The following is a 19,714-nucleotide window of genomic DNA, read 5'->3' on the forward strand; positions in this document are numbered from 1 at the left end:
ACGGGAAAACCCTCTTTCTCCCGCCAAACTTTCATATTTGTTGCTTGCGGCATTGCAAGATTTGTCACTAAAAGTGAAAATAGAATGTTTTGGTCTTTAATCATCTCAAGTTTTCAAATATATTTAGAACAATGTTTTTTGTGCATTTTCATATTTTTGTTGTCAGTTTTAAGCAGTTCCAAAAAAGAGTCAGATCTGTATGGAATTCTTCGGCATATTTCTAAATTTATTTATATTGAGTTTTGCAGTGATTAAAAAGAACGATGAGGAAATTACATCCCAAAAATTAGATAGAAAATGTGTTTGTAAGTGCAGTAGTGAAACTTACAACCGTTTTTATTTCATTTAGGTGATCAACATGTTTGAAAAAAATGTGCGTGCTGTGGATACTAACAATTAACAATATTTGTGTATTTAACGTATTGCAAGTAAATAATTAGTGAGCATCCTATTTAATTTATATTCCGCTGCACATCTTCAGTCTCTGCGGTCCAACCTTCGAAATACCCATCCCTGTGCTGCAAGAACAAATTAATCAAATACTGTTAGAATACAATTTTCTATTCCTGCTGTTTCATTATCTTCACAAAGATCAGTGAATTTAGATAGCCAATCTGTCTGAACCAAGCGTTTGCTTTAAAGAGAAAAGGGAAGATTTAGGGATTTGATTCAGTCTAAAAAAGGTAGTCAGTTAATGGAACGTGTATTTATTCAGACCGAACTGAAATACTGGTTTTACTTTATAACTTGTCAGTAGATTTATTTAAAATTGATGACTTTTCGGTTACACGACACAACTTTTTATCAGTTAGACTGCATTCTTCAAACGGGTTACGTTACCCTTTCATAAATGGATTTTGAAAGTAAAAAGCAATAAAAGTAGTCAATTTATCCAATTTGATTAATATTTTCGCCCGTAGTTTAACTTAAAGAAAGCTTAATGCATTTCATGTTTAGATCGTGAGACAAAAAAACAGATAAGAAATATCTGAATTAATCATGTAAGATACAGAAACAAGAAAATATCGGTAAAACAAATGGATGATCCCCGTAATATGACTATTGCATACTGAGAACACAAGAGCGGAAATCTTCGACTGGGCACAGACCTAAGTCTTAGTAGTGAACGTCAGGACTCCAACAAGTAGTTACTGAGAAAAGAATTGTACAAGATGTGTGCATCTCCTATTGGGAGTGAAGCTTCTTATGAAGTTTCACTGAATATCAGCGGCTGGTTGCTAAAGAATTTTGTAGACAAACATGGCACTGTAGTTTATTAATGTTGAATAATGAAAGGCCAATTAATCATTGAAAAAAAAAACAACATCTGACCGGAGTATGGAGACAATATGCGCATCTTACCCTGACAGTAAATTATCCTATGAATTTTCGCTGAATTCCAATCAGTGGTTACCCAGAAATATTCCTGACACGGATGGCGCTATACTAAAATTGATTAATCAGAGGGCAATAATTTAGTTAGTGAAAATACTCCAATCGGAACATGATGATTATATAAATATCTTCTCCTCGGGAGTGAAACTTTCTATTAAGTTTCAATGAATTCCATCCAAAGGTTGATGATGAACACCCCGGACAAGTAATGGGGTTTTAAAATACTGATGTTGAATATAATCACAGTGATATACCAGTAAATACGCGCATCTTCATTTTGGAGTGAATCTTCCTACGACGTTTCGATGAATTCCAGTCAAAGGTTACTGAGGAATATTCCGGGTAAGAAATTGTGCCATTGTGAATTAATATTTTCCATCATTCTTCAAATGCTACAACAGGAAGCAGAAATACATTGTTGCTGTATTCTGACATAAAACGTGTACAAAATTAGCATTTTGCAAAAGCTAGTCAGCACTAAAGCTCAACATAACTGAGACTGAAAGATCGACCAGTTAAAGCTTTCATTAAGAAAGAGTCTCTTTGGTTTTTATACTGCAATAGCTTGTCCTAAAATTGCCAATGCATTTGAGCCGCGCAATGAGAAAACTAACATAGCGGCTTTGCGACCAGCATGGATCCAGACCAGCCTGCGCATCCGCTGTTCGCTAACGATTTCTCTAATTGCAATAGGCTTTGAAAGCGAATCCGCGCAGTCTGGTCAGGATCCATGCTGGTCGCAAAGCCGCTATGTTTGTTTACTCATGTGCGGCTCATTTTAAAGATATACTCTATGGGATTCGAAAGCTTCGGCCGTTTTCGTTGTTTTTTAACAAAGTTACTATCGTATAACCGGCCCGTCGAGGTGAACCGGAATAAAACGAAACTAAATGTATATGATTCTGATTAGCTTTCATTTCCTCTTTAACTTTATTATTTAATTACGCGTAAACGTTTTTCCTTTGCGTTTCCCCATGGAACGCGCATATATGTGTGGTAGCAGAACGTGATCTCCTGGATTACATACCCTTACTATCCTTGTTAAAATAAGGAACTTTATGCACGTTTGAACCAAATTTTGCTCTACAATGTAGAATTGTTTTATTCAGTTTTTTTCAAAGCATCATAGTGTTCGAAGGAAATTGATAAGGTGGTTTACTTGATTTTTGTTTTATAATTGGGTCCTTCTAACAATTTTCACAATGGGCCTCTATGAGAAAATCACACTTTTCATGACATAAAGTTTCATAATGTACATAATGTAGATTTAGCTATTTTCAGTTGTATGGATATAATATGTTTAGCTCCGTGTTCCTAGTTTTTCACAATCCCTCAAATATCTATTGGAGTCTTTATATTACTGCTTATTTCATGTTATAATTTTGAATAATTTTGTATAAAAAGGCCTATCTATTGTCAAAATCAACCGTATGTTAGAGAGTAGTAACACTGACAGCTAAACACTTGATACAAGAAATAGGATAGATGTCCGGCAATATATATGCTATCCGGATAATGAATACCTGGAATTAGTCTACATTTTCCCACCCGCTTAGCTCAGTATGTTCTCCGTGACGATTTGATAAAAGACAAAGTGGCTGGAATCATTCGTCCTCCAACTCTAATAATTCATGCGGGGAAGTCGGCTGTTACGTTTGTACTGGTACAGATTCCAGGACCACTGGTTAGGTTCACAACCCGCCATTACATGACTGAAATACTGTTGAAAAACGGCGTTAAACCCAAAACAAAACAAACAAACATTTTCCCGATTAATGATGTTATGCCGTCACTTTCAGTTAATCAAAAGTGTAGAACTACCTTTCGCGACATTTACGGCTGTTTTGTGCTAGATTTACAGTTTACACTACCTGAGATACCTTTTATGTTGAATATGTGTATTGGTTGGTACTCGGAGAATTTCAAAATACTGGTAGTTGATTGCCGCCACAAACACTTTATTTATAGCAGAAAAAGCCCTTGGTAAAATAAAAAGATAAGGGTAGATTTTCCGGAAGCACAGAGCACCCAAAACACAGTCAAAGAACCATGTATCGCAAAGTAGGCACACAACAAAAAGAAACTTTAACAGAAAAATATAGCAGACGGGTTGCTTCTAAAATCCGTCAACAAGTACATTTTTGTTATATGAAAAATACAAAAATGGGTAAGGGGTAGATAAAAGGTTTGCGGTTTTGTGGAAAGTGGAAAAAAGCAAGGATGAATATTCAACATGGAAAGCCACATTGCAGAAATGCCGTGTCCCTAAATCGCAAACCACATTAGTGCAATGCACGTACGCACGCTCATACACACACACGCACGTACGCACGCTCATACACACACACACACGCACGTTCGCACTCATACAGAGGGAAAAACAATACAGTAGGGGTTCGCCAAGGAATGGCTCAGTTAACCTCACTAATAGTAAAAGGGGAGAGGGAGGCAAATACAAGGGAAAATCAGAGGGGAGGGGGTACAAATACAAGAGGGAGGGGGAGGAGGTAACCAACCTGTCTGAAGTCAGAACATCAAGAGCCAAACTTCAAAGGGCACGACAGGAATTCTAAGCAAATATAGTAATTATAATAAAAAGTAAATCATATACGCCTAACGCGAACACACAGTTACACTCTTATGAGAACAGAATTGTCTTGACTTACCACATATGCCTTAGACAGTATGTTAGAGGCTTGTTCATATTAGCTATTGCAATTCTGTTTCATCTTGATATGTTCTTAGAAAACAAACCAGTAAATAACGTTTATTTCACTAAGTTATTTAAGAAAAGTACAACATGGGCTTTACAGAATTATATATATATATAATTATATATAATTATATATTATATGATACATAATATCAGGTTCTTCTATCTCGAACATCTTATGTTCACTCCTTTTGACCTTTTTGTTCTTGTTCCTTTTTAGCATTGCGATCCAATGTTTAATTGTTATCAATTAATACATATTTGTTGTACTATTCTGTTCTGCTTTCATTAGAGTTATGTCGGGTAATAAGTTAAAGTACAAGTCTTTTATCTACACTTTATTCTGACAGTCATTGTAGTAGTAACTGGTTAATTCTTCATAACTTCATAACTTCGCAACTTGACTTTTAAAACTTAGAGCATTCGATTTCCATTTGGATCTCACACACGGCTCATCCTAATATTATTACATGTATAACATGGTTTGTCCATACATATCTTAATTATATTCCATATTCAGAAAATGGAAAATGCATTAAATAAAACTGAATCACAAAAAAAATCATTATGTTGAAGCTTAAATGATATTTTCTATTTACAAATATTTTCTATTGAAAATGTCTTGTCTGTACTATAAAACCGTTATATCTTTTGATATGGATGTGCAGCTTTTCTCCGCCGGCTATAAACGGTGACGATACCAATTACAATCAATACGCAAAGAAGCGTTCCAGTGGAAGAAACAACGGCAATTGTGGCGCTGGAGACTTGTACTGAATTTTCATCAGCTTGTTCTTGCAAACTGCTAGCATCTGCACTTGATACAAGCGTTGCATTGATGGCGGCTAAAGGCTTTCCGTTTGCGGAACTAAGAGGTTTCTCATTTGCGGAAGCTGATTTTCGCACTTCGAACGAATTTACATTAGATGTATTTAGAGATTTCTCATTTGCGAATTTAAAAGTGTCCGTGCTATTTTGGAATGCGGATTTTTCCATTTCCTCTTCTAAAGTGGTCCAAACAGAGCCATCGCTACTGAAAACAGTTACAGGTGTATCTTCGGTGTCCTTCTTCGGCATATCTAAAGGTCTTGTCATGAACGGTGGTAGCCTTATTCTAGGTAATTGCTGTGTGGTAATCGCACCTGATCTGATGCAATATTCTATTTCACATCCGTCGTCAACAACCGCTAAATGTTGGCTATACCCAAATGGACAACTATGTGGGTAATTTCCAGATGCTCTTTTTCTGACGTCCGCTGCCAAAGGATTTCCTGCAACACAGCTATATATCCCCGCAAAAGGTAGTAAATATTGTGAACCTTCTTCGTAGTCATCACTTACACAAATAGTGAGGTCATCAAGTATATTCAGTGGAATGTAATATGGAGGGCATTCTTTTGTCTGTGTTACTATATTATCGGTATGTTGTGTATATAGGCCACCGAACATATACCCACTGGAATCGCTCACATTGTCTTTAGCAGCACACCAATACGCTTCGAAACTGGCACTCGCACTGTCGATTACAACCTTGGAACACGTTTTATGGTGCCACCAGTGTCCACATTTGTATGTCTCTGTACGACTCATTTGGGAGTTTTTCGTCCCACTTTTGACAAGGATTGCTTCGTATTCATCGGGGCAACGGAAATCGCCGGTTAATGGATTTTTCTGTTTCATACCGTCACACAGATCAGTGTATCCAGTGCCAGAGCATGTCTGATAAACTCCTCCAAAAGTAAACCTGGTTTTTGGTTGCTTACATTTCCCATCATTGACATTAGCCTGAAAACTAAAATTAGGCGCGCTTGGTTCTGTACAACCTTTATAAAGATTGTGTTTGTAATAATAATATACTGCATGTTTAACAACATTATGAACCCTTTCGATGATATACTCTGGTAAATAAGGGAGGTTTTCTTCATTGACGTATAGGTATATAGGGTCCCCTGATCTATCCAGAACCACTAGATTGTTTTCTATCGACTCGCTCCAGCTTTCAGCGGAAAACTGATTTGGCCTGAAATACAAATATTTACATGCACTCTGTATTTTGTACAGAAAGAAAATAATGTTTAATTTCATAATAATTATAAACAACCTTGGTGCAATTGTATCAAGGGCGACCTTTCCGCGCAATCAACAGTGTTGTCTGACGGTGATTACCAAAAAAAGTAAGTTATACAAAATGACGTCGTTTGATAAACAAATATTTGAAACCGCCAACCGGCAATAAAAATTTCAAAAAGTATCTAAAACGCCTTTTCCTCAAAGTAAACATTTAAATTGACTCGACTTTAAGAGATTTCACTGATTTAAAAATATTTATATAAAATCACGAACACTATTTGTATCAGAAGATACAAGAAAGAATTTATCATGGGGTAGCCTTTTTTCTAACTATTAAAAGTGAAGATTTATTATGATTTTCTTACATTTTTTGGAGAGAAACTACTCTTTTGAGGCTATAATAATTTCACGTCATTCTATTTTAAGAAACCGTTTGACATTATTCAATGTACTCTGTCAACACAAGTCTGCAGCAGCAGTCAGTAAAAACTTACTTAAAGCTTTGTCCCCCAAGAGCCGAAATTTGAGATGATAGCCTGGATTTTTTGTATTCGTTCACTGATTCGCCCGATGACGAGTCAGAGTAAGCTGCTCCGGCTGAGATTCCAACCTCTTCAAAAAATACAACAGCCGATGCAGATAGAGCCATTCGTCGATTCTCAGCATCAGTGCTTTTGGCATAATCCAATTTCATCTGATCTGTCTGTAAATTCATTTACAAGGATATGCTTATATTTGCAAATACAGTCTAGAGGACATAATACGCTATTCTTATGTTATGATGTAATATATCAACCGAGGTTATTGAATTTGAATTAACTTTATTTCAATGAACCTATTCTTTACGGTTTAATATTAATCTATAATAAACTGTTCGTCATTGCACAAACTATAAACCTAGGACGACGATCGATGGTACGCTACGAAACCAAGAATGCCCTGTACAGATTTATCTCAACAAAAAGAAAACTGCTGTCGTATCCTAATGTAGTGGCATGTCTTATAACGCACGTGGCGTACCGTCATCATAAGCTTGATATTCTGTTTGCTTTACTGGAATACAGAGAGTCATATTAAACATCACACTCGTTATATGCTTTCGTCAATCTGACTAAAGTACTTGATCTTCTAAACGAAGATCTGAGAACGACCCATTCACATTCGTCTTCTGTATATTTTGGATTTCCAGTATTGCTATTTTTATTTTCGCAAATCTATTTTATTCTAACCAATCGGACAACTAGTAAAAATGTCAAAGAGTAAGAAAAATTTGCAGTCAATCCAGGGCTCGAATCTTGGACCTCTCGCTTACAGAGCAAGTGCCCTACCGACTGAGCTAACCGCCCATCTGACATCTTTCGGCATAAAAATTGTAGATATCAAAAGCCAAGGCTTTTTAAAGCTTGCAAAATTTTGTAAGTTAGCTTTTGATTGGCTAGCGGAAGGGTCGTGAGAATGAGGCTATCAATAGCTCGTTGTCAGATCCTATGCGTAGCGTAATAGGATATGTACTTTAGTCAGATTGATGCTTTCGTGGACTTTCATTTAAAACTGACATAATTTTATATTGTTTTCTATTCAATTTTGATTTGAAAAGCATCACCTTAACAAGCGTTGCTCCTAATTCGACGTTGTTTATGACATGGGTTCCATAGTCTCGCACAAGTAACTGGCTCTCGTAGGTAGCGAGACGTGTTCGATTCAACATTAAATGTGCAGCTATTTTTTGAAGACGACTTTTGAAGGATGGGTGTAGTTTGTATCCATTTTCTACCCTAGCAATGTATTTAAGGTAGCGTAACTGAAGTAAAGATTTCAGAGAAAAGAATATGTCTTTAGAATCATCCGATACAACAACAAAATAACGATGCTACAATGTTCAAAAGTTGAAACAACAAACTAGCGATGATCAAAAGCAACCAATACTGTGAACCTTTACCATATTCATAACTTACAAGACAATGTAAGGTTAATCTCATTAGGCGGATCCCTAACATACTTAATGGTAACGACGTAATGAATGCTCCTACCTGCATCCGAGTGGTCACGCTTCTTTCGAATTGTTGCTTCGTTTTTATACTTTCGTATTCGGTAGAGAATTTTCCGCCTATAGGTAATCCGAGTACGCCAACCTCAGCATTTACAGAACGTGCCGATACACTCTTGTAACTATCCCAGTGGTCAAAATATTCGGCAATTGTGTCCACTCCGCTTGATTTGACTGGAATAGTCGTTATGCTGTCAGGGAGAAGAAAACGACCGTCTGCAGTCGTTCTACATTTGTTATAAGTATGTTGAATAACCGTGTCCATATGCTTGTTCCGAAGATTGTCCCAGCCACTTCCAGGCAGAGCTTCTAAACGATAAGTTCTTTATTGCCGCCCAAGATGCCAGTACATCGACCAGGATGACCGTCTGGAAGTGTATTTTCATTACTCAGTGGCGAGGCATCCAGGTCAGAGACTGTTAAAAATGATGATAAAAACATGAACAAAAATCCTAGTTTTGCCATCTTTGTCTGTCATGAAATAACTTCTGTCAGAACTTATGTTTTGAACGTCTTAGTACCCATTATCTATACGTCTTTTTATCTGTTATCATTTGTTATCTGTGTATTTCATTTGTACGAGTCCAATGATCCAATCAAACGAGCTTATTTCATGACGGTTATTCTGTGTCATGTGCTGTAAACTTGCACACAGTGTAAACAAGGAAGAAATGTTATCTTTGTATATACAACATGAATAATAAGATAAAATGTAGCATTATCAGTATTAGATAAAGTATCAAAATACTTGTACATTTGTATGCATTTATGTCTACATTAGCGGTACGTATAACGTTTGTCTAGATGATTAAGTTGACAACTAAAAAAAAAAAGAACTCAGGTCTAGATGTTTAAGTTGACAATTGAAAAACAAAAGAACTCAGGTCTGAATTTATACGTAGTGTCTATTTTTGTAGAGAGACGACCATGTTATAGTGAAAAACATAGATAATTTTTTTTAGATATTAAGGTCTTTATATAACCTGCATTATAGTGTCTAAGAAATATGCAGGTCAGTCTACGAAAACCCTTAACATTCACTCACTTTCAAGAACTAACTTGACTGCCCCTCACCTTGATCAAATCGTGTCTTTCTTGAGTAAAGGTGTGACAGTATGGCTATGAAATTGAGTGCACACAATTAAATTGGCTTGAAAAAAAATATGAGTATAGTCTTTGCATGTCGAAGTACAGTGTAGGAAGTATTGACTTTGACGAAATAATTGTGAAACCACTGCCACGGGTTCAGTCTATATGAATGAAAAATGTTGAAAAGGACGTTAAACCCAAACGCACATGCGTAATGGTAACTTTAAGCGAGGTTTCCTTTCAAAAAATTGATTTACTTCAATTGTTTTTAGAAAATGTAAGGACTATACGATCTCAAGCTGTATTTTTAATTGTAATCACTTGTGAATAACCTCGGGTAAACTGATTATGGTCCAGGTAGTGTTTTGACTTAAGGTTTCCGACATGCTTCGAGTCCCTTTGATACGGACATTTTTCGTTAAGGCAGTGTTTATCCAGTTTTTGGTTGCGGGTTTATCCCGCTACCAAAGTTAAGTGTATTTCTGACAATCATATAGTATCTTTATTTGATTCCAAATCACATCCGAAGGAAGGATGTTCATGTACTACACAAAGTAGTCCCATTCAATAACAATGCGGATGAATTATCAATGAACAAGTAGTTCTTACTCATCCTCTATCCATTCACACTGGCCATTTAGGTTATATAAGATCTGTCAACGATTAGGTATTCTAGCCCATGGTTACATCGCTGACTTCCAGCTATTCATGTAAGGTCAGGCAGAGTTTATCTTAGATATGAGGCACATTAGTATTTGTTTCTTATACATGTATATTTATAGATTTGCATTTTAAATGAAAATAATTCTAGCAAAACCCGCATCCACCAGACATCTAAAGGCTTTGATTTGTTACGTCGTAGTTTAAACGTCACAAAGCAACAAAATCAAAGGTCGTATGGCGGCTTTTTATCCTATATATAAGACAGACAGACAGACACGTTTCGTATATTTGATTCTAGACGTGTCAATATTATTATGATTGGTTTTGTATAATTATTAATTTCATAAAGTTTTTGTATAATTATTAATTTCATAAATGATGTCTATATTGTAAAGTTACAGAACATATTCCCGATGGAACGGTCATGGGATAACGGCTATTTCATATGTATATAAATATGAATTAAATTATATTTTAAAAGAAATTTTAGTCTGATATCTTAGTTCACATGCTTTCTATAATGAACTGATAATAATGGAACAGGCTTAAGTCGCTGTAACACTTGTTCATAATGCGCTTTGATTGTAACATGCCATATTGCAAGCTTCGTGGTGTTTGTTTTTATGTGGCAATAATCGTTTGAAATTTAAATCTTTTTGCCTACTGCAGTAAAAGAATTAGTTAATATTGATACATCCCAGTGTTTTGTTTATGTATTCTATTTTTAGCACAGTGTCAGTACCATTTTAGTGATTTCTGTCAATACTATTGATGTCATCAATTATTTATTTGGTAAATCATTTCTTTACTTACTATTGCATTATTTCAAAGTCAGAATGTCATCATATTTGTTGTATTTTGTAAGTTATTGCATTTTAAATTGATTTAAGTGCAGCATCCCTGTCTGGCTGCAGCCATTTTGCCCCATTGCATTCTGGGTAGTTACCCTTGACAACCTAGTAGAATTCCAGGAATTATTCCAACTGTCAAAACAATTCTAAGTTAAATTTCTTTAATTTAAGCAAAGGATCAGAGTTTCTCAGGTAATAGTCATTTTATTTAGGAATTATACCTTTAATTTATGGCCAGTTTTCATGCTATTTAATTTATATTAGTAGTTTAAACTCTGATTTTAATGCTTTAACCATAGATTTTGGCTGTTCCATGTACACATTGTTTTGATGTGTACATTCTGCACACAGTTGTACATTCACTCAGAGTTTGGTTGTGTGCACCCACATAGTTGGTGTGGACACACATGTTTTTGGTGTGCACTTGGTCAGTATAAAAGCTTTTTGTAGCTACATTGAAAAGATTCTCCAGACTTTGAACTTCAAGAGCTTAACCTATTTTTGGTAACTGCCAGTATTCTATTTTTGACTTTAGAATTTTTCAAGCCTTGATTATTTTGGTCTAAGTAAATAACTTTTAACAGTAAATTAAGATTTTTTTAAGATTTAATACTGAGGTCTACAGGCAGGCATTTGTTCCATTTAAAGATTTTAAATATTTAACATTGTTTGTTGTTAACTAAGATGTTTTGCTGATACATTATTAGTATTTATTTAGAGTCAGTATTTTATATGCATTGTCTTAATTTTTGTTAGGGATAAAATAAATAAATTTACAAATTAAATTTATTTGATCTTAGTGATTTCTTATTAGTGTTAAGTAGAACTTAAGTAGATCTTGGTAAAATAAGTAGTCTAACTGGAGTAAAATAGCCTTAGTGAATCGACCACAAAGTAGAATTGCATTCGAACCAAATTTGTTCTTAACCACGAAACCGGAAGTCGCAAGTCTGCATGATAGTCCAGTTTTACGTAACCACATAGCCAGAGTTTGAGATCCCATCCCGGAAAATCCTACTCAACTTCTCTTGCCGAACCACAACCAGTCCCGAAACCATCCGAGCTAGCCAGAGCGCAACAATATGATTTATCACATCAAACTATTCAGTATCACTTTCACCAAATACAGTAATTACGCAAGAAATGTAAATGTTAAGTTAATATGTGGTTCTCGTTAAGCATTAGAAACATATTTAACGTATACAGTACATGAAAAACAACACAAAGGCACATGAATGTGATTTTATTAGAAGTGCAAAATTATAGTTCCATTATCTTGATTTTGTCACTTAATTCCAGTTTCTTTGTTACTGTGTGTTTAACCATTCTAACCATACTATATTCATCCGCTCACTGTCCCTTCGTTCGCTTCTTTAACTAGTTTAAAAAAATTACATATTTTTCAGAGAGGGGGAATATAGATATATAGTTGTCATAGGCAAAGGAACAAAGTGGGAAAATAACATATGTAAAATTTATTTGGTACAGATAATTGTTATAGCATGACAATGATAAAGGAACGAGTGTCTCACTACAAGTCCATAATTCTTAAATGAGCCGCACCATGCGAAAACCAACATAGTGCATTAGCGAATGGCGTCGATTCAGACCAGCCTGCACATCCACGCAGTCTGGTCAGGATCCATGCTGTTTGCTAGCGGTTTCTCTAATTGCAATAGGCTTTGAAAGTGAATGCATGAACCCTTATCAGACAGTGCGGTTGTGCAGGCTAGTCTGGATCATGCTGGTCCCAAATGCACTATGTTGGTTTTCTCACAGTGCGGCTGAAATATAGATTTTTTACTATCGCTTTTTAAAAACATGTTCCAGTTGCACAGTCAAACAGTTTATGTAAATGAAACTTATTAATCATGCCAATACGACGACGTAAACAACGATGGCTCTAAATAACTTAAGCAGGATAGAGTGTGAAACTTTATTGTGACAGACGACAACAGTTAAACATTATATAGTACTTAGGTCTTAAAAATCGGGTTGAAAAAATACACACAGATAATTTGAACACACTGATCGTGTTTTTGAATGTCTCTTTATAACGGATATCTGTACCAGCTGTGCACGAGAAGATGTTGTTTAAAGCAATTTCTATATTTAGCTCAAGTAGCCCATAAAAGGGGGACGGGTGTCCCCATTTGAACAAGCTTGGAATAGAACCTAACAATGATGGATGCCGCAGAACATGTTTGGTGAATATCCATCATAGAAAGCATTAAATGTATTTTCAGAGGAGTTGACACTCGAAGAAAAGTGTGGACGTCCGCGCGTCCGTCCGTCCGTCCGTCCAAAGTTCGTGAGGCGCCTAGCTCAAAAAGTATTTGATATAAATTGAAGAAACCTTGCATGAGTCTTTATCATGATATGACCTTGCGCACCTTCTATTTTTCGTCTGGCTCTGCCCCCTAATTTTAGAGTTATGGCCCCTGAAATAGTCAAAAATGTCAATTTTCACCTTGTGACACGCTTAGCTCAAAAAGTATTTGATATAAATTGATGAAACCTTGCATGAGCCTTTATCATGATATGAGCTTGCCCACCTTCTATTTTTCGTCTGGCTCCGCCCCCGATTTTTAGAGTTATGGCCCCTGAAATAGACAAAAATGCACATTTTCACATTGTGACACGCCTAGCTCAAAAAGTATTTGATATAAATGGATGAAACCTTGCATGAGTCTTTATCATGATATGAAATTACGCACCTCCTGTGTCCTACATACACATTCTAGTTTTGTCTATAGATTAAATAAATATCATGAACTATCTATCTTGGGGTTTTGGTAATATTTTTATGCGAATATATTCATAAGGAAAACGTTTTGTTATTATTTGACATATTCCTCTAAATCCGTAAACATGTGCAGAGTAACCTCGAGTAGCTGTTACATAAATTTACAGAAATCGCACAAAAGGGGTTAATATTTCACCATTTCAGCCTCTTAAGTAGGATAGTACGTAAAACGTTTATAATAAATTGTATGATAAGCAGGCTCAGTATTGGCCGATTAAGTTTTAATTTTTGCATTTGTATATTTTAGTGTTGTATAGACAACACTTTGTAGATGCTATACTTTTAATATACAACCATACTCATAAATGACAAATAAACAATTAACGTATCAGCACCAAGCCTGCATAAGATTCCAGCCTGGTGTACCGGTACCGTATATACTCTACATATACGAAACAAGAATAATTACAATATTACACTTTACCTTACATTAAAGTGTACCAAATTTGATTAATCACTTGAGATGTTTCATAGACTTTGCTACTTCTTTTAAAGATTCTGATATTGTTATGCGCAGCCACGCATGTCTACATTTTGACATGCAGTCTATTTTACAGTTGCTTCCAAAATGATCCAAAAGTATAATCAAGGACAGTGTGTTAGGGAGGTCATGATAAAATCTTGGATATTCTGTGTTGAGTTGGCGCATTTTCCTTCAAAGTAACGTACACGTGAAGCATTCCAACCTTTCAGATAGGACATATTACACGTGCATGATATCTGTCCTCCGTACCGTACGTCTAAATCAACCAACTTAGGTAGAATGGTTATTGCAAATGGAATTGATTTCAATTGCGAGTATGACAAATCCAGTGTTGACAGTTCAGCATTATTTTTGAATGCATGTTTTGAAATATATGTTATTGGGTTGTGTGCGAGATACAGTGATTCAAGTTTAACCAGTCCTGTAAAGTCGGCGTCTTCTATGGCAGAAATATTATTATTTTTCAGGTATAGTGTTTCAAGATTTGTTAATTCATTCATTGCAGCTGGAATTCTTTGGAAACGATTTCGAATGAGATCGAGCTCTTTTAACAATGTATTGGTAGGAATTTGTTCTACCTCTATACTTTCAAGATTATTTGACCTCAGATATAGATAGGCCAGTGACGGAAACACGTGTAAAGCATCTGGAAAACTATCCAAATTGTTATTGACAAGTTGTAGAGACGTTAGCGATCGACGTTTCTCTGTGCAGTGCTGAAAAATAGAAGATTCGTTCTGTTTGATACCATGGAAATTGTTCAGTCTTAAAGTCTGTATAACAGAGAGTTGGCATACAGCAAGTGGAATAGTTTCAAGAAGTTGAGCCTCTTCAATAATCAAAGCTGTAAGCGAATTTTCAAAGTTGTGAAACACATTAGTTTTTAAATTTGTGAAGGGTACAGACTGAATCCAGAGGCTTTGCAAGCAATGCAGCAATCCTATTTCATTTGGCCATATGGAAAATAATTTAAGGTCTAAAAATATCAGATTTAGGGTATGTCCAATATTTGACATAACTGAATAGGACAGTGATCGCAATGGGTTGCTCCTGATGTCTAGATACTCAAGAGTTTTTAGCTTGCCAATAACTGAGGGCAAACTTGTTAAATTGTTGTTTTCAAGTTCCAACAGCTTAATTGAATTTTCTATACCGGCAAAAGCATTTTCACTCAAACTAAAAATTGCATTGTGATCAAGGCGTATGTTTATAGTAGAAGCACTGACAGAACTTAAGTTCCTAAAAGCGTTGTCCGTAACTGTTTCTATCTTATTAAACTGCAGTTGAATGTCGAGTGTTTCTGCATGTATACCGACGTGTTCAAAGGTTGGTGTTGAGTTAAACTCATTGTATTCACAAATTATGGTTATTGTATTTATTCCACGACTAGGGCACGAGCACGGAGGAGGTACAAGACATTTTTCATTCAGCAGAAAACCATAGCATTGTTCGCTTATCTGGCTGATGGCAACAATTACCTAGTTGATAAAATAAAATGTTTGATCAATATACATGATTCCAAAACACAACAAAACAAATGAATTGAAAACTGAAAATTAGATACGAGATAGCGATCATCTTGAAAATATCAATAAATAAAGTTACTTAAAAATATAAGACTAGAGAATTCAGAATAAATAAGGCTAGCTTATTTCCAATTCAATTTCGGATTACGTGCTCTAAACCTCTTACTGCGTTGCAAAACAAAATCATGAAGGATTACAGAACTGGTTCCCGGGTACGAGTTCCACTTACTGTCAATAATGGCAGTTTCATCTCGTTATATCTGCAACTGGCTTTTCTGTTCAAGAACTCTTCTAACCTTAAAGTTTATAACAGAAGAGCATTAAAGTACATGTTCAATGGATAAAGATATATATCAGAAATGGAAATTATGCGTTAGAATGGCTACTCTAGAGCTTAATATAGTTGTACCACATGAAACGTTACCTACATATATCGTGCTGTGGTATCTACTTTGTAACTTAATAATGTAAGCGTATTTTCTATTAAAATCATCTAAACTCCGCATTCCCACGAGAAAAAAAAAAAGACAGTATGCCGGACCGATTATCTTTGCAGTTTGAAATGTTAATTACTGATCTCAAAAAGAAAAAACCTCCCAAATGATACACATTTCAAAACTAAAATTATGAGACTTACCTTTTTCTATACGTCTTCCAGTCTGTGATTCCACTGTTACAGTTTTTTTTATTGGATCAAACTTGAAAGCCTGTTAGAACTTTACGTAACTATATTCTTATCAGTTCGCCAAAATGGGACAGATGGTTAACGGTTCAATGTAAATTCCAATAACATCTTAAATAAAGCCATACATGTACAACGTGTTCATCCTTTTACTCTACGGTTCCAGTTAAACTCACTACTTACGGCTAAAACACACACCAGTCCATTCTGTATCGTTTCTAAGATAGTTATTTAAAAAGCATGTAAACATTTTTTTTTATTTTTATGACATTTTGTTTGTTATGTTTTCGTTTAACTTCATATCGACATAAAAAATCGGTCATATGGCAACTTTCCTGCCTTCGACGCGGAGGTAGACTCCACATCAACATTATATCATCTAGACGGACACGCAATAACAACAGGTTAAGTCAAGTTGTTCCAAAATAGCAGTCTCCCAAAACCGTAACGTCAGCGACTTTCGAGCCTTCGACGGCGGAGGAAGACTCCACGTGCCGCATCCGGAAATTATATCATCAGATAGAAGCACCGGCCTTACATAGTAACAGGAATGAATATCCAACAGGTTAAGCCAAGTTGTTCCTAAACCGTACGTCAGATGGATGGCTTCTTACCACGGAGAAAGTCTACAACGGCTGGGGTCAAAATAATTCAAAGTCCACGGCTCACTCGGCCATGGAGACCAATAATAACATGACACATCGAATCGCTATGTAACGGTCGAAACTATTTGGTTCATAAATAAAAATATTTGTAGTCAATTCAACGTGTAGTCTAGTTAAAAGATTTCTTCAGTATATAAACTAAAACGGAAAGGAGAAAAATAAGATAGACTGAGAAAAAATGGATTTGTTTACAGTTTCAAATTGTACAAGAAACAGTTTCCCGATAAAACGGAACTGTCCATTAAGAATTTACCACATGATTTTTGCCCGAATCGGAAAGTATTTGTTTGCCTTTTCATAAAAATCGAAAATCAACTTTTCAAATACAACGTTTTCGTTCTTATTGATGAACTAGTAATTAGAGCTCAAATGTGTGCTTATCACTATCATTCGGTTCTGAAGACAACATTATCTCTGCAAACCCTGCATTGTTTGTTTTTTCTTTCTTTTTTCCCCCAAAGGAACAAGAAAAATACGGACCATTCTTTAGTTCTCCTGACTGTGGTACGTTTGATACAGATATCACTGCAAGTCCCGATGTGTGTTCAATTTTCAAGTAAGTGCTCGTTTAGAAATAAATGACTTTTACACTTGTCTGCTTGATAATCTAATAAGCAGCAGAAGTATTTAGCATCGCTCAGTGCCACTAAAATTGTGCTTTAAGTCAAGAATAACACACTCTTTTAAATCACTTTATTGTTAAAGAAATTAAAGTAATTCAACTATGATTTATATTCTGAAGTAAACAAAACATAATAACTATACAATTTAAAACCTAAACGAGTATTATCTTATATTACTGCATAATATTTCCACTAAGTATAAAAATCAGAAACATTCAAAATTCTCATTAAGTCCCTCTAAAAAGTAAACGCACTAATATAATATATATATACAATGGACCCGTAATCTAAAAGAAAACGAAAAGCACTAACATGTAAGAGTGAACTGTAAAAATAACATTATTTACAGGCAGGGAGAAAATATGAAATCGCGGGCACGTTTAAAACCTAAAATGTATGACGTACCGTTTGGGTCAAAAGTCTGAAATCGCTCGAGCGATACCATAATACACGGTTAGCGTGTAAATTTACACGCTTACCGTATAAATTTACACGCTTACCGTGTATTTCAATCGGTAGATCTATAAAAGTACACGCTCACCGTGTATTTTTACGCGTTTACCGGGTAAAATATACGCTTAGCGTACAAATTTATACGCTTAGCGCGTATCGCTCGCTTGAGTTACACTTTTAAATAAATTAGCCAATCAAAATACATGTTACAAAGGAAGATATTTATAAAGTTTATGACTGAATTATTTCTTTTAAGGAAACATACATAATATTTTCATTATATTACGAAATGTTTTGCCACTGTAAAGATGATTTCAGTCAAGTAATTTATTCTACTGTATATATGCTTTGATTAAAGACATGTATATTTTTTATTATATCTTACCTGAAAAGCCTGCTTTATTCTTATTTTCGTCAGAAAAGAACAAGCATTTCAAGTCTAATTCCACACATCATACACATATAAAACTTGTACTTTACATTTTAAAATGTCATTTGTTATCATATATCTATTTTTTCTACAACTTCAAATAATATATATATAAATAATAATAGTATTTATTTTTCTCCGACTTTAATGACATGTACATAATTGGGGATGGGTGGGGGAATCGAGCGGCTCCATGTCACTGAAGTTGCTGCTTTAAGTGATCTACCGGAAATCATTACGTAACTTTTATGCAAAATGGCATGATAAAACATATGTCACCTAGGTTATCAGAACAGGAAATCTTTTCGAGGTTCCCTAATTAGAGCGGATCATAAAATTTACTGAAGCATATAAGATGGCTTTGATATGATACAATTTAATGCCTTCGGTCATCAATGCCACTATATATGAACGAACACGGATTAATATATCACGTGGCGGAGCTGTCTTGTGAAACGAAAATAAAAATTTCACAAGATATCTAGTATTCTAAAATCTGTAAGAATATATTTGGAAATTTAATGGACATTTATTTTTAAAACGATGAACGTGTAGTAATAAAAAAATGTAAATTCGTTAGATATGAATCAAGGACTTTAACTACTACTGATGGGAAATACCTAATATCTGGAACAACTGATACGTATTAGACCTTCCTGCTAATATAAATCTATAATTTTCTATTTTTTACTTTACATGCTGGATCATTTTCATATTGAAACTGTATCGTGCGCAAAGTCATTATCCGTAATTTAATAGAATAATTATGATAAAGCTGAATTCCGCAAAAATAGAACAAGATTTCAAGTCTAGAACACTCTTCCCTGCTGCTACACGCCCCCTCCACTCTCTCTCTCTCTCTCTCTCTCTCTCTCTCTCTCTCTCTTAAATCTGACCGCTGCCATTTCATATTTTCAAATAAAAACTTTCAATTCGAAGAATCAATAGAAATGATAACAATTTTAAAATGATTACTATGTTTGAATACGGAATGAATTCATCCACCCTTTAGTATAAGTGGATACAATATGAAAGGCTGGACTTAATTGAATATTTCATTTTCAACTTTTTGATTATATTACAAGTATCATGTAAGCTTATTGCGGCAGGTTGTAAGTTCTGCGAGGTCGAGGAAGGAAATAAGACAAATACTTTGGTATAAATAATTCATCTTTAAATGTTCCATATATAATTATTTTCCATTTAGGTAATACACA

The 19,714-nt window shown here is 35.1% G+C and overlaps 2 protein-coding genes across 2 annotated transcripts; both read right to left on the bottom strand.

Moving 5' to 3' along the window:
• Positions 1-4,276: 4,276 nt before the first annotated feature.
• LOC123526849 (macrophage-expressed gene 1 protein-like) lies at positions 4,277-8,783 on the bottom strand. The gene is made up of 4 exons (XM_053522767.1): positions 8,209-8,783; positions 7,782-7,979; positions 6,673-6,881; positions 4,277-6,128 (listed from the first exon to the last, which is right to left on the bottom strand). The coding sequence occupies exons 1-4, from the start codon at positions 8,488-8,490 to the stop codon at positions 4,751-4,753; spliced, it is 2,067 nt and encodes a 688-aa protein (XP_053378742.1). The 5' UTR covers positions 8,491-8,783; the 3' UTR covers positions 4,277-4,750.
• Positions 8,784-12,566: 3,783 nt separating this feature from the next.
• LOC123528236 (leucine-rich repeat-containing G-protein coupled receptor 4-like) lies at positions 12,567-16,521 on the bottom strand. The gene is made up of 3 exons (XM_045307964.2): positions 16,282-16,521; positions 15,874-15,940; positions 12,567-15,596 (listed from the first exon to the last, which is right to left on the bottom strand). Exons 2-3 carry the CDS (start codon positions 15,892-15,894, stop codon positions 14,220-14,222), a joined length of 1,398 nt encoding a protein of 465 aa, XP_045163899.2. The 5' UTR covers positions 15,895-15,940; positions 16,282-16,521; the 3' UTR covers positions 12,567-14,219.
• Between the last annotated feature and the right edge of the window lie 3,193 nt (positions 16,522-19,714).

This window comes from Mercenaria mercenaria, chromosome 14 (genome assembly GCF_021730395.1).
Source record: "Mercenaria mercenaria strain notata chromosome 14, MADL_Memer_1, whole genome shotgun sequence".
In the NCBI taxonomy this organism is placed as follows: Eukaryota; Metazoa; Mollusca; class Bivalvia; order Venerida; family Veneridae; genus Mercenaria; species Mercenaria mercenaria.

Bases quoted from the DNA above. Each gene is read 5' to 3' on its own strand.
- LOC123526849 (XM_053522767.1), bottom strand. From the start codon at position 8,490: ATGGACACGGTTATTCAACATACTTATAACAAATGTAGAACGACTGCA. The intron at 6,882-7,781 runs GTGATGCTTTTC...ATGAATTTACAG, and splicing joins TAGGAGCAACGCTTGTTAAG to ACAGATCAGATGAAATTGGA. The intron at 6,129-6,672 runs GTAAGTTTTTAC...TTTGTATTTCAG, and splicing joins CTTGGGGGACAAAGCTTTAA to GCCAAATCAGTTTTCCGCTG.
- LOC123528236 (XM_045307964.2), bottom strand. From the start codon at position 15,894: ATGAAACTGCCATTATTGACA. The intron at 15,597-15,873 runs GTAAGTGGAACT...TTTATCAACTAG, and splicing joins TGAAACTGCCATTATTGACA to GTAATTGTTGCCATCAGCCA.